Below are 14994 nucleotides of genomic sequence, written 5' to 3' on the forward strand. Positions count from 1 at the left end.
ATTGCGAAGGAGTACGCACAGCTATGCTAATTATAGACGGCTAGTCCTGTAGTGAGTTGTTTATGGTAGCAGTAGCAGACATTGTATGAACAGAACAATTTATACATTTGCGTAATTTTTGAAGTTAGAGCTCCGACTGATAAGAATATATTAAAGAACACGGTTCAAGTCACCCTAAAAGAAAAAAATTTCAAAATGCGACGTGTAGGTACTCTTGAAATATTCGACTGGAAAATTTGAGAATCAAATAAAGCAACAACACTGCGAAAATTTTCCTTTAGGGGTAGTCCAATGCTAAAATGTAGATACAAATTTGTATATGGCACAGGACCATCAATCGTAGAGGATTGCGCCGACATCAGATCTGTGAAGTCGGGTTTGGTATCATAACTGAAACACAATTTGGAATCCTTTCAGCATTACTAAATTTAAACTCTCTCTGGGGGATGGGTAATGTGAAGCCATCGGACTATGCTATTGGGTAGGTTTTAAATTTTCTAATGGATTGAATGATATATTAAGCATCCAAGATTACACATTTCTAGTTATCCTCGCGTTTTATCTGTTGGCAATGGGAAGGCATTGCGGAAATTGTGTTTCTGGACTGTATCTAGTAGTTTTAATGGTCTGTATTTTATAGTTACTATGAACTCTAATTTTAGTCTTCCTCTATTATGTTATGTTTGTATGTTCTCTCTTTTTAGGACAAGAAATTAGTCAAATATTGGCAGTGCATGCACTTACACCTCAACCTGGAATAAGAGCGGCAGTATCAAAGCCTATCCGCAATCCACCTCGCTTGACTTTAAATAAAGTAGAATCAGTATGGTGTATGCTGGTTTTCCCGGAAAATAAGTTTTTTGGACAGCTAGAACGGTTTTCAAATGAAAACTTGGACAATATGCAGTGTGAACTCCTTGATGTGTATAAAGCACTTACCAATCCCCCACTTCTTTATGCTGATGTGAAGAGTCATATTGGTGACTGTGCTGTTGTACGCTTTCCAGAAGATAATGCATACTATAGAGCTAAGGTATGTGAATGAAATTGAATATTTGTTATCTCTCTTTGTGAAGTATCTGTTACCAGTATGTCACCTTTTCACTGGTGTTTTGCTGTAATCTGTCAGACCTGGTATCTACACAAAAATTCGACTTATGAGCTACGCAGGGGCCTCCCTAACTTGGACATTACAAATATAAAGGGGCAACAAAGTCTTTTTTTTGCTATGTCTTCTCAGATATGAACTAGCATGGTAGCAAATATCCTAAGAATACTGAATTTGTCTCTGGCAAATTGAAACTTAAATTTCATGGATAGGAAATCAGGTATTTTTCTTTTTCTTGTAATTTGTCTTCTTCTTTTTGGAAAATCTTGGGAATATCAGTTTTGTATTTCGTTTTAAGGTTTGTTTTTTTATATTTTTATCAGTTTTATTCTGCACTGAGGACGGTCAAGCGGAGGTCTTGACCGAAATACTTGTATAATTTTTTTATTTTTCACTGGTTGTTCATTGTCCTCGTTTTCTTCCTTTCTTCGCGATTTTATGTTTTTGCCATAATCATCTCCTAGTTAGAAGACAAGAATCCTAGATACATCCACAGAGGTTGGATGGGATTAAATCATATAGGTCAAGGCATCCAAATTTAAGCTGTGAACTCACTTATTCTATTTACAGGTTCTCAAAGAAATAGCACAAGATGTAGAGGTGATGTTTATTGACTACGGAAATTTTTTGACTGTGGACCGATCGGAAGTTTTCAGTCCTGTGTCTATGAAATACTGGAATCAGAAGCCGTTTGGTCACCTATTCCAATTTGACGCCGATGTTCCCATTATCACCTGCGACGAATTGAGTCCTTTACTTGTTGACAAATCTGTTGAGCTGCAAATAGTAAAGCAGGATGAAAACATCGCTATTTGTGTATTTTCAGAAGATCCTAAAAATCAGCCAATTGCGTCTATGTTGTCGCAGCATCATTATAAACAAAACCCTAAGGGAAGTGTCTTCAGTAGACTGGGTGAGTTTTGGTTTCTCTTTTCTTCGAATTACAATACCTAAAGAAGATCCTTTTTTTATCCTCCTTTTTAATTCTTAAGCTACTTTTGCCCTCACGACTAGGGACGAATTGTAAAGCATAAAACTAAGCCTGAGTAAGGCTCAAAGATAATATATTGATTGGTAGCTGTTTAGTATTTAGTATAATGTAGCTGCTATTACTTCTAACAGGTGCCTTAGGCCAAAACAGCTGCACGCACTCCTCCACCGCAATATAATTGAGACCTCCCTTTTTACACATTCCTTAAATCCTTCCTTGCAACTATATCCCGCCCTATTTGGAGTCAACCTGCTTTTTGTTTGGTCCTAGTTGGTTGGCTGAAATGAACGATCTTTGCCTATCTGTCATCCTCGATCCGCAGAACGCGTCCTAGCCATCTCAAACCTTTTTCTCATGGTACACCTAAAAAGTTGTATAGAACTACATTTTCCTGTACTGCTTACTGTTTGGAATTCGGTCAGTCAGACAGGTACCTAAAAAAATCCATACACAATTCCTCTCGAAAAATCTAATAAATCCTATTCCGTCTTTTGGGGTGCCTACGTTTCAGAGCCATTCTTGGCCATTACTTCCAATATCTTAATCTTGAGTCGTAGACTTATTTTCCTATTCCTCCAAACTTTCTTCAACTGTGAAAAACACCCTAATCCACCATCTTTACCAATAATACTACCCAGGTAAGTGAAGCTATCCTCTTGATCATTCTTATCGTTACCCAGCATCACTTTCTTACTTTCATTTATTCCCAGTGCAAGTGACTTAATCTTCTTAACAATAATTTTTAAGTCTGTTGTTGCGTTCTGAGCTCTCAAAACCTTTCATTTTGCTAACATTGTCATCTATGGTGCTTAATTAATCAGCATAATCTCTGTCTAGGAGAGTTTGACTTCGCATTTGAGTCCATGCTCTCCCTTTGTCGATATCTTTAGGACGCAATACCAAACCAGCTATCAACGTCTTTCCGATCTAAGCCGCAGCAATGTTATTCTCGCACATATCTTGTATACTATACAAGGATAGGACATTCGCTATAGTTCTTCTATCGTCTGAGTCAAACGCTAGCTCATAGTCTTAAAAACTAATGACCGAAGGGGGGATGACTCGAGCTCTTCTCAATTATTAATTTAAGGGAGAAATTTTGGTCCATGCATCATCTCTTCTACCTAAAACCGCACTGTTCTTTTCTTGAAAATTTATCTACAGAATTCCCAAGTCTAAAAAGTATCGTCATACTAAGTAATTTGCTTCCTACAGAAACCGAGCTAATGCCTATATAATTACCACACTCTTATCATCTTTCTTATATAGGGTATTAGTTTAAGTTTTCCTAAATCGCTAAGTCGATGTATAGACCTCTGCAATCCATTGGCTGTGGTTGTAACTTTGGTTTTTTGGCTTCTGTTGGTTAGGTTCATTGTGTCTTTTCTCTCTTGTTATTTTACCCCTTTTATTTGTTGTCTAAAGGTTTTTCATTACTTGGCGTAAATTTCTATTTATTTATGCATAAAGCCGACACATCGGATATAGCACTCCATTGGTTAGGGTTGTAATAATACTTTGTTATTAACCAAAACTGGGAAGCCGTACTGCTTCTCTGCTAATTATTTTATATATATTTTTTCTTTAATCCAGGCCTTATTCACAGTTAAAGAAAACCCAGAAAGTCCACTTATGATCTTAATCAATTATTTAAAACGATAAAGACTGATCAGGATATGGTAAAAGTCTATCAGAGCCATTGATGATGCATCAGATGTCGAATCGACACCTCAGTTGCTGGGTCCTTTTCACTGGGGCAGAAACTGATCCTACCGTCTAAACTCACGGCAGCGGGATCGACCCCCCCCCCTCTCGCCTCTGCGGCCCGTATTTCCAAGCAGAGCATCAAACCACTATTCTATCAAGGGGTTAAAATGATAAAAACGACGCTGGTCAATCCTAAAATTAAAGCATTAATTGAAACTGTATGATAAAAAATAGACCCTTTTATAAACTAAAAGACTGTAAATAGTTTTAGTGTATTGTTATTTTACCAAAGAATTTCTTGGTGAGTTAGTTTTTTTTTTCTTTTTTTTTAGTTTTGTTTTGTATTCCGCTCAAGACAGCTATTAGTCATATAAATTCCGCGAATTCTGAATAAGGCATTGACGAAATAAGGCAGTGTTGTCTTCGTCGTTATTTTGAGGTCATAGTTGGTTTTGGCGACCGAAAATGAAGTCATGTTTGGTTAGATTCTACTAGTTTCTTTCTTGGTATTCTCTCAGGGAATTTTGTTTATATAGTTTCAGCTTTTTTTTTACTTACTTATAATCCAGTGAATTTAACCTAAAAAAAAAACTTTTGGTAATAAAATAAAAGACGGCGCTAAAAATTTGAATGAAAGCTAATTATCTAGTGTATGGGAGGGACAGCCGCTTTCGTAAGACCCCCACTCCCAGATCTTATGCTCTAACAATCGATTGGTGTTTTCCTTAAAGCATTTTCGAATTGAACAGTTTCAAGTGTTGGTAATTTTATGTGTTTAATTTAATAATTGCCTTTTATTCAGGTTGAACTAAATACTTAATTATTGAAAGCAAATACAACAAATGAACCCCTGCAATTTTGGGCAATATCATAAAAATACGAAGACATTGGTCTTGATTTAGGGCGCTCCTTCTTGAAGCATTGAAATTTGAAAAAAAAAAAATAACTTTAAGGCCATGGAGTATAGATCATATGTAAAATTAAATTACGCCACGTTTGAGGTTAACGCAGTGTAAGGAGTGTTTTATCTTTTTCCTAAAAACAATTTCATGTTATTATGCAAATAACGTCATCGGTTAATTTGTACTATAAAAATTTTATAGGCTATTTGGAATTAGCAAACTCTGTTGCATAGAAATATATAATCATCGTTGCAGCAGTTGTAACTTTTTATTACCCTTTTTATTATTATATTATTTATTATTATTATGTTTTTTATTTATTTATTATTATTATTATTTATTTACTTATTTATATTATTATTTTATTTATATTATTTATTTATATTATTTATAAATATTTATATTATTCTTATTTATATTATTATTTATTTATATTATTTATTTATTATTATGTACCTTTATTATTTATTATTATGTTTCACAACTGTGAAAGTTGTGTAAACTCTGATATGTATTTTTTTAACCTGCTGTTGAAATCCAAGTGATTTCCTAGGATAAATTTATTATTGACATTTGAAAGACAAGTCTTGAAATTGGAGGTAAAGTCCTGACATTTGAAAGTCGAGTACAGTTGTTATGAGGGAAATATGTTCCAAGACCACACTGGCTATACATGAATTTCGGAAATGAAAATAATGTCGAAACTGAAATGAGGGGAGTGGTAAAGAAACAACGAAAAGACAAAGCAGATATTTCGGCAAGGACATCCACCAAGCCGTCCTCAGTGATCGTGTTAACACAAACAGGCTTAGGGAAAGATTTCTTGCACAATAATAATGACAATTAGTGTATTTTTTAACCCGCTTCAAAACACAGCAAGTGGAGTACTGGGAAAAAAGAAACAATAAATTAACTTCAAAATACACAAATATAGTGCACAGTCACTAACGGTAAAACAATCTAATTAACGGGTGGAAACAACCTACAGAATAAACAGCATTATCAGCTAAAACGACATTTGATCTTTCATATGACTCGGTAATATCCGTAGCACCGAATTTACTAACAATGGCGTGATTACGGTAAGAACGAGGCAAATAAAGTAGGTACTTTAGCTTTTAATTGTTTTAAATAGCAGAATTGTGGCAAAGAGTCAAACTTTAGCGTAAAGAGCGAGGGATTGCGGAGGGGACAACCCATTTCATATACGGAGTAATTTCTATTCGTTTTAAGTTTTAATGTCGCTCCTTACTTTCAGTTTAAAAAACTAGTTTTTTATGTGATTTCTGAACGTTTTTGAATTAATGCATGTTTGATTGGCTCTCCACACATAAATTATTAAAATGAAACTCGCATATTAATTCCTTTTTTGGCTAAATGGCTTTCTCTTAGTTTTGATCGGACGATTTTGAGAAATAAGGGGTGGGGAAAGCCTAGTTGCCCTGCAATTTTTCGGTTACATAAAAAGGCAACTATGAATTTTAATTTTTAACGAATGTTTTTATTAGTAAAAATATACGTAACTTAAGAATTAGCTTACGTAACAAACTTTTATATTCTTAAATTTTTATTATGTATATGAGGGGGTTTGTCCCCTCGTTAATACCTTGCTCTTTACGCTAAATCTTAAGTTTTGTCTCAATTCTTTAAGAATGACCACTGAATCCGAATGGCCGTAGAATAAATAGTTGAAATTACTAAAAAATACTATAGCATAAAGAGTGAGATATTTATCTCCTCCTAAATACCTCGCTCTTTATGCTAAAGTATTTTTAGAACCCCTCATATGCGTAGTAATCTCTGCTCGTTTTAAGTTTCAATGCTACTCCTTACTTTCAATTGAAAAAACTTTTCCATGTTTATTTTTTCATTGTTTTTTTATAGTAATTTTAGAAAATCCTGCGCCCTTTTCATTGAATTTCTGTCCCCCTATGACATATTTCTCCAAGGAAAGATCTTCCCACATAGCTCCCTCCCCTCAACCCCACCCCCAAAACCAAAAACAAATCCCCTGAAAACGCTGCACACTTCCCAATAACCATTATTATATGTAAACACTGGCCGAAGTTTGTAACTTGCAGCCCCTCCCCCAGGGACTGTGGGGGAGTAATTCATTCCCAAAGACATAGTTATTATGGTTTTTGACTATGCGGAACAAAATGGCTATCTCAAAATTTTGATTCGTTGACTTTGGAGAAAAATGAGCGTGGGAGGGGGCCTAGGTGCCCTCCAATTTTTTTGGGCACTTAAAAAGGGCACTAGAACTTTTCATTTCCATTAGAATGAGCCCTCTTGGAACATTCTAGGACCACTTGGTCGATACGATGACCCCTGGGGAAAAAACAAAACAAACAAACAAATAAACACGCACCCGAGATTTGTCTTCTGGCAAAAAATACGAAATTCCACATTTTTGTAGATAGGAGCTTGAAGCTTCTACAATAGGGTTCTATGGTACGCTGAATCTGATAGTGTGATTTTCGTTAAGATTCTATGACTTTTAGGGGTTGTTTTCCCCTATTTTTTTAAAATAAGGCAAATTTTCTTAGGCTCGTAACTTTTGATGCGTAAGACTAAACTTGATTAAACTTATATATTTAAAATCAGCATTAAAATGCGATTCTTTTGATGTAGCTATTGATATCAAAACCCCCTTTTTTTAGAGTTCTGGTAGCTATTGAGCCGGGTCGCTCCTTACTACAGTTCGTTACCACGAACTGTTTGATCACCATACCAAAAACGCAGCAATAAAATAATTGAAGAATTAACTCTTCATATAGCGAGAGAATGCCAAAGCTGGGCGTGGCAAACAGAATGAAATGCCTTCGCTAAGTCAAGCGTACAAATCTGAAGTTCGTGACTTTTGGCCTGAGCATCCTGTAATAGAGTAGGTAATGCGCGATGAGCATGTTGACAACCAGCACGTGATTTGAATCTGAACTGATTCACATCAAGGTCACAGTTTGTATTGATATTTGGCAGAAGAATATATTCAAATACCTTACTTCGATAGCAGGCAACTGTAATTGGTCTATAAAAATTGCAATCCAAGGGGTTTTTCCCGCGTTTCAAAATAGAAGTGACTATTGCGCATAAAAATGAATCTAATTTTTGAATCGTCCTTCATTTGTTTGGCTTATTTTTTGTTCCAGTTATTTCTCTGTGTCGTTACGGCTGACTTAAAAAGGTTAGTTTTTAGTATATCCTTTGGTTCTTCTTTTGAGCGCTGAGGACGGCTTGGCGGAGATCCTTGCTGAAATATGAGCTTTGTCTTTCATTGTTTCTTTTCCACTTGTGACAGTCAGCCTCGTTTTGATTTCTTAATTAATTGTTTCTTCGTGTTTATTTGTTTTTTTTTTGTTGAAGGTAATTTATATGAATTGTTATGTGGGATTCCGCTGGTGGTAAATTTCTCATACTTAGCATCAATTATTGTTTTTAGGGCTACAAGCCAATTAATTATCCACTTTCGTGTTCTAGGCCTAATTGTGCTTTAATTATCTTCAGCACTGGTTTAATATGTCAATTATCTTTGTTGTAAGAGGAAAAAGTGCATAATAATGATTGTAAGTGTAAAAATCGCATCCCTTTCTTGCTTTTTGAGTATCCCTATCTTTGTTGGCATCCCTATCCCTTGCTTTGCGTGTCCCTTTCTTGCTTTTTACCATTTTGAAAATTTCAAGCTTCCAATGGGCCTTAAAACAAGTCGAGAAAAATAAGAATTAAAAAAAAAAACGTACAAGGGAAACTTCGTCACGAACGGGTAGAAAAAGATAAGAGAAAATTCACCAGTATCTGTGATAACAAATTGATTGAGTGAATGTGTTTGCCAAAAGAATGACTACCTTAAAATGTTTCTGTCATAATTTGCAAATTGTGTTTCTTACTTTCATAGCAGGAACGAACAAGTTATTTTCTATTTTTCTCAACATCCTTTTCTATTTTAAACTTCATTTCTTTCATAAAAGCAATAAATAAATTATCATTAAATGGCAACTGATTTCCCAGGTTAGACTTGTCATACCAACTCTTTCCATACTCTAATTTGTCAAACTTTCCAAGGACAAGAACGTTCGCTGAACTTGTTTCTAATCTGTCTGGCACACTAAGTACCTCGTTTTGGGTCCCTAGTGATCAGGGCTTCATCTAAGCATATAAAGTTTGAAGTTTATCATTTTCTGAAAGGTGACCTAGAAAATCATAAATATACAAGTATTTTCATTCTAAATTGGAAAATCATGCGCTTCATTTTCTAGACTATTTGCCATTTCCATACAGCTAAAGATTAAAGCTGCTTCAGTCTTGAACGTTTAGGACGTAATATATTGTTGAAAAATGATTCATAAAAAAGCTGAAAATACACTTTGTATTGCTTGCTTTATTTCTTCCATAGAAATAATTGTACTCTTTCTTAATCCATATTAAAATTTGTGTGATTACATAACGTTTAGATTGACAGCATGTATTACCATTCTGTATTTCATATTTAAAAGAATTTACGCTTGGATGAAAATTTTAAGAGATCCACCCATGAGTGCACCTCGGAACTAAAACGAGGTATTGCATACGAATCGTCGAGAACATTAACAATCCAGTTAGACTTAAAGTTCAAATTGGACCGTAGCTTTTCAGAGTGGATAAAATCTTTTCATCAGGTTTTCTGGAAGCAACCTCAAATTCCTTCTGTTTTAAATATATTGGGAACGAATCCAACCTGTGTGAGTGGGGTGTAAGAGGATTTGCCCGGGGAATCACTCGAACCAATCTCGGTGTATTCAGGTAAAGTTGGAAACATAATTCTTACCTTTTTGTAGAAATTAGTGATTGGACGGTGCTAAAATTGTTTCTTTTCCTATTATAAACCCAATTCTTCCTTGATTTCCTCGGTTCTAGTCCTTTAAAACACACCGGTTCAATCCAGTTTTTAAACACTAACAGAAATTGTCTGGTCTGCGATTATTATGATCTGTTCTATTGTTAAATTTTTTTTTGTTTAAGGTCCAATTACCGATCAGAAAACAGGGAAAGAATACCGTCCGAAACGGCTAGCGACTCCAGAAGATACTCAGAGCGAGCTGCCGGCTACAAAACCATTATGGGGTGAGCAAGGGCAAGATGAGCGGCCTCAAAGAAACTTCGATTCTAAATTCCAGAAAAAGGGTAATACTTGTTCCAAGGGGGGAGGTAATTTCTTTTCTTTTATTTCTGAAACGTTTATCACCTATGGATTGAATGGTATTGTTCCTCGATTTTGAGTCCAACCTTAAAAATTGTTTGTATCGAAATTTTTGAAGAATTTCCAGATTTTTGCCTCGTGATTATTTAAGTCTTAATAGTACCACTTTGAAGAAGTTCCATATTATATTATCCTAAATTTTTAAAAGAATCAGATAGTATTTTTCCCGGATTCTTCCTACGAGTTGGATAGTGTTTTATCTAGATACAAATTCTACGAGTCAAAATTTGGTTGATACAAATTATTTTATGTTAACTTCTCAAACTTGAGGTTCTAGTGCCAAGTACTTGATCGACTCAACAATGTTCCGTATTCTCTTATGACTAATTATTCTAATGAGCGAATATTCTCTAAAAATCGAATTAGAATGGACTGATACCCTAAAAAGAGAAAAATTATTGAGGGAATTTAATATAAAATTACTATTAAGAAGCCAATTTTTTGCAAAAGTTTCATTTCGTATGGTAGTTAGTTACACTCAAATATCACGTATTCGGCGGTTTTCTCACAGTTACTTCGTTACGCAAGGATTTGTAGTAAATATATTGATTTTAAAAATAGATGTAAACTCTTAAGCCAAAAATTGATATCAAGAGGTTTTTCTGCAAATAAATTAACTTGGCAATTTAAAAAATTTAGTTTTCATTATAACGAACTTTTAAATAAATATCAAAAGAATTATCTGGAAATACTTAAAGAAATTTTCAACTAATTTCGGAGGTTCGACAAATGATGATGCAGCGCCATTTATTTTGAATTGTGTTTCTAATAGAGCGGATTTTTTTTTAAAATAGCCACATGGTAAAGATGAATTCTATAATTGTCTAGATCATTCATTTTTTTTTTTTTGCAATGTGTTAATATTTGTGATTTGGTAAAATTTATCATATTTGGTTTACCTATTGTTGCTAAAAAGAAGGATATATTAACAGGATAAGCTTGTTTTGGTGTTACTTGGTTGTTTTACATTTGCTGTTTTTTTTTTTTTTCATAGGCATGTATTTTGGGGGTGATACCTGACGCGGGGATGCCATGGATATTCTGTGGTAGCCACAACACTTGGCTGGGTAGAGAATTTAAAGTGGCGAAACCCTATAGGAAAGTGTATTCTCCTGATGAGCCCTTGTGTTGGGTTGTTGCCTCTGAATTATTTGTCTTTATTATTTTTTCTATTGTTTGGTAAATGACGACTTATACTTATTGACGACATGACTGCCTGTCCATGGATTATTCTTTATGGTTGATTGTGCATGGCTATGCTGTTTGACCTATGTGATTGTATGGATCAGTAGGGTTAAGGCCTCATTCAAGTGCTGGTCTATATTAATCACTAATTTAGGAAAACAGTCTTCCTTTTCTCCTTCTGTCTCTTTTTTTTTTTTTTTATGTGTGTGTGTGTGTTTGTGCTGTTGCATTGGTGATTTCTCTTTTCATGATAGTATATGCATATACATTAACTTGACCGTTTTTGCACTTGGAAAGATAAATCGTTAGTTTAATTATTTTGCTAGACTTTTAATTCATTAGTTACAGACCACCAGCCGACCGGAAGGCATGCTAGACTTGGTATTCCCTGTCCATGTACTTTTATACTGTTGCTGGCTATTTGGTTTGGAATGGGGTCCGTGGTGTGATTTTTAAGACGAGCCAGAGCTCACCCATTTCTAAAAAGGTACCTGGAGAAATCTGGGGAAGGTAAACAGGAAGGGTGTGCGATACACAGAATGGCTGGCTCCAACCTCTCTTTGCACTTCCTGGTTGAAGGGCCTATTCTAGGCCCTTCAATGATACTCAGGATCGTACCAGTATTATTTTAGCCCTTGTTTTTAGTCCTAACTTTCAGGTGATTTTCTTTTTTTCTCATCATATTTCTCTATTTTAAACTTCATTTCTTTCATAAAAGCAATCAATAAATTATCATTAAATGGCAACTGATTTCCCAGGTTAGACTTGTCGTACCAACTCTTTCCATACTCTAACTTCTCAAACTTTCCAAGGATAAGAACGCTGGACTTGTTTCTAATCTGTCTGGCACACTAAGTACCTCGTTTTGGGTCCCTAGTTATCAGGGCTTCATCTAGGCATATAAAGTTTGAAGTTTAACATTTTCTGAAAGGTGACCTAGAAAATCATAAATATACAAGTATTTTCATTCTGAATTGGAAAATCATGCGCTTTATTTTCTAGAGTATTTGCCATTTTCATACGGCCAAAGATTAAAGCTGCTTCAGTCTTAAACGTTTAGGACGTAATATATTGTTGAAAGGTGACTCATGAAAAGGTGAAAATACACTTTGTATTGCTTGCTTTATTTCTTCCATAGAAATAATTGTACTCTTTGTTAATCCATATTAAAATTTGTGTGATTACATAATGTTTAGATAGTCGACAACATATATTACCATTCTTATGATTTTCTATTAGCTGCATTTGATTTAAAGGAATCTACGCTTGGGTGGAAATCTTAGAAGAGATCCACCCATGAGTACACCTCGGAACTAAAAAGAGGTCTTGCATATGAATCATCAAGAAATTGAACAATTCATCTAGAATAAAATTTTAAATTAGACCGTAGCTTTTCAGAGTTAGTAAAATCTGCTAATCGGGTTTTCTGAAAGGTTTTCTGAAATCTTAAAGAGATCCACCCATGAGACCACCTCGGAACTAAAAAGAGGTCTTGCATATGAATCATCGAAAAATTGAACAATTTAGCTAGAATTAAATTTTAAATTAGACCGTAGCTTTTCAGAGTTAGTAAAATCTGCTAATCGGGTTTTCTGAAAGGTTTTCTGAAATCTTAAAGAGATCCACCCATGAGACCACCTCGGAACTAAAAAGAGGTCTTGCATATGAATCATCGAAAAATTTAACAATTTAGCTAGAATTAAATTTTAAATTAGACCGTAGCTTTTCAGAGTTAGTAAAATCTGCTAATCGGGTTTTCTGAAAGGTTTTCTGAAATCTTAAAGAGATCCACCCATGAGACCACCTCGGAACTAAAAAGAGGTCTTGCATATGAATCATCGAAAAATTGAACAATTTAGCTAGAATTAAATTTTAAATTAGACCGTAGCTTTTCAGAGTTAGTAAAATCTCCTAATCGGGTTTTCTGAAAGGTTTTCTGAAATCTTAAAGAGATCCACCCATGAGACCACCTCGGAACTAAAAAGAGGTCTTGCATATGAATCATCGAGAAATTGAACAATTCAGCTAGAATTAAATTTTAAATTAGATCGTACCTTTTCAGAGTGGATAAAATCTCTTCACCAGGTTTTCTGAAAGGAACCTGAAATTCTTTTTGTTTTAAGTATATTGGGAATAAATCCAACCTATGTGAGTGGGGTGTAAGAGGATTTGACCGGGGAGTCACCCGAACCAATCTCGGTGTATCCAGGTTAGGTTGTAAACATAATTCTTACGTTTGTAGAAATTAGTAATTGGATGGTGCTAAAATTGCTCTTTTTCCTATTATAAATCGAATTCTTCCTTGATATCCTTGGTTCTAGTCCTTTAAAACTCGCCTATTTAATCCAGTTTTTAATCATTAACAGAAGTTGTTGGTCTGCGATTATTATGATCTATTCTATTGGTAATATTTTATTTGTTTAAGGTCCAATTACCGATCAGAAAACAGGGAAAGAATACCGTCCGAAACGGCTAGCGACTCCAGAAGATACTCAGAGCCAGCTGCCTTCTACAAAACCATTATGGGGCGAACAAGGGCAAGATGAGCGGCCTCAAAGAAACTTCGATTCTAAATTCCAGAAAAAGGGTAATAATCGTTCCAAGAGGGGAGTTAATTTCTTTGCTTTTATATCTGCAACGTTTATCACCTATGAATTGAATGGTATTGTACTTCGATTTTGAGTTCAACCTTAAAAATTATTTGCATGGAAATTCTTGAAGAATTTTCAGATTTTTGCCCAGTGATTTTTGAAGTCTTAATAGTACCACTTTGAAGAAGTTCGATATTATATTATCCTAAATTTTAAAAGAATCAGATAGCATTTTTCCGGGGATATTCCTTTTAATTAGATAGTGTTTTATCTAGATACAAATTCTACGAGTAAAAATTTGGTTGATCCAATTTAGTTAATGTTAGCTTTTGAAGCTTGGGGTTCTATTTCCAAGTGCTTGATCGATTCAACTTGCCTTCATTAGAATAAAATATTTTCTAAAAACTACAGATAATTCTTAAAATGTTCCGTATTCTCTAAAGACCAATTAATCTAATGAGCGAATATTCTCAAAAAATCTAATTAGAATGGACTGATACCCAAAAAAGAGAAAATTATTGAGGAAATTGAATGCAAAATTATTATTTAGTAGCCAATATATTACAAAAGTTTCATTTCGTCTGGTAGTTTTTATGTTGGGATTAACGTTAAAATCTTATTTCGAAAAGTATATAACCTTATTATGCCCAATTTTATTCGAACAAGAAAGTTTTCAACTTTTCATATTTTAAGATTTTAGCATGAAACATATTGAGTGAGTCTTACGTTTTTACCTTAGTTAGCTTATACTCTAAAAATAAGGATTAAACCAAAAGGTTTTAAGAAAATATCTTCGTCAATTGAATGCTGTATAATCATTTTAGGAGCCCATTTAACTAAGTTGCTAATTAAATATGCCTAGGCTCATTCTCAGTGCTCATTGCACGTAAGTGAACATCCAGATCTGAACAACAAGCTCTGTATATTAACTAGCTCTGCGCCTGGTTGTTATTTATATATATATATATATATATATATATATATATATATATATATATATATATATATATATATATATATATATATATATATATATATTGTGGTCTTCTTTACCTTTTGGTCTCTATAATATTTTCAACTAACTCTCCAGATCCTTTGGAAAGATTTGAAGGTTACTATGAGCAAAGAATTTAACAATTCAGCAATTACTAATCTTAAAAGTAAAGCTTTTGAAAGTACAATTGAAAAATTTAAATTCGATCTTGAATCTTGGTAGTCAGATCGATTCAAATATCGAATATTTATGTAGTCAGTGGACTGCCAACTTTCATCCT

The 14994-nt window shown here is 34.2% G+C and overlaps 1 protein-coding gene across 1 annotated transcript in view; it reads left to right on the forward strand.

The window, feature by feature from the left end:
- LOC136033218 (uncharacterized) overlaps window positions 1–14994 on the forward strand; it is a 95529-nt gene that overhangs the window by 37734 nt on the left and 42801 nt on the right. The window contains exons 5-8 of the mRNA XM_065713928.1: window positions 705–1033; window positions 1679–2021; window positions 9707–9892; window positions 13555–13716. Coding sequence (XP_065570000.1) covers window positions 705–1033; window positions 1679–2021; window positions 9707–9892; window positions 13555–13716 — 1020 coding nt within the window. The remainder of the gene's footprint in view (window positions 1–704; window positions 1034–1678; window positions 2022–9706; window positions 9893–13554; window positions 13717–14994) is intronic.

Source organism: Artemia franciscana, chromosome 11 (genome assembly GCF_032884065.1).
Source record: "Artemia franciscana chromosome 11, ASM3288406v1, whole genome shotgun sequence".
Lineage (NCBI taxonomy): Eukaryota > Metazoa > Arthropoda > Branchiopoda > Anostraca > Artemiidae > Artemia > Artemia franciscana.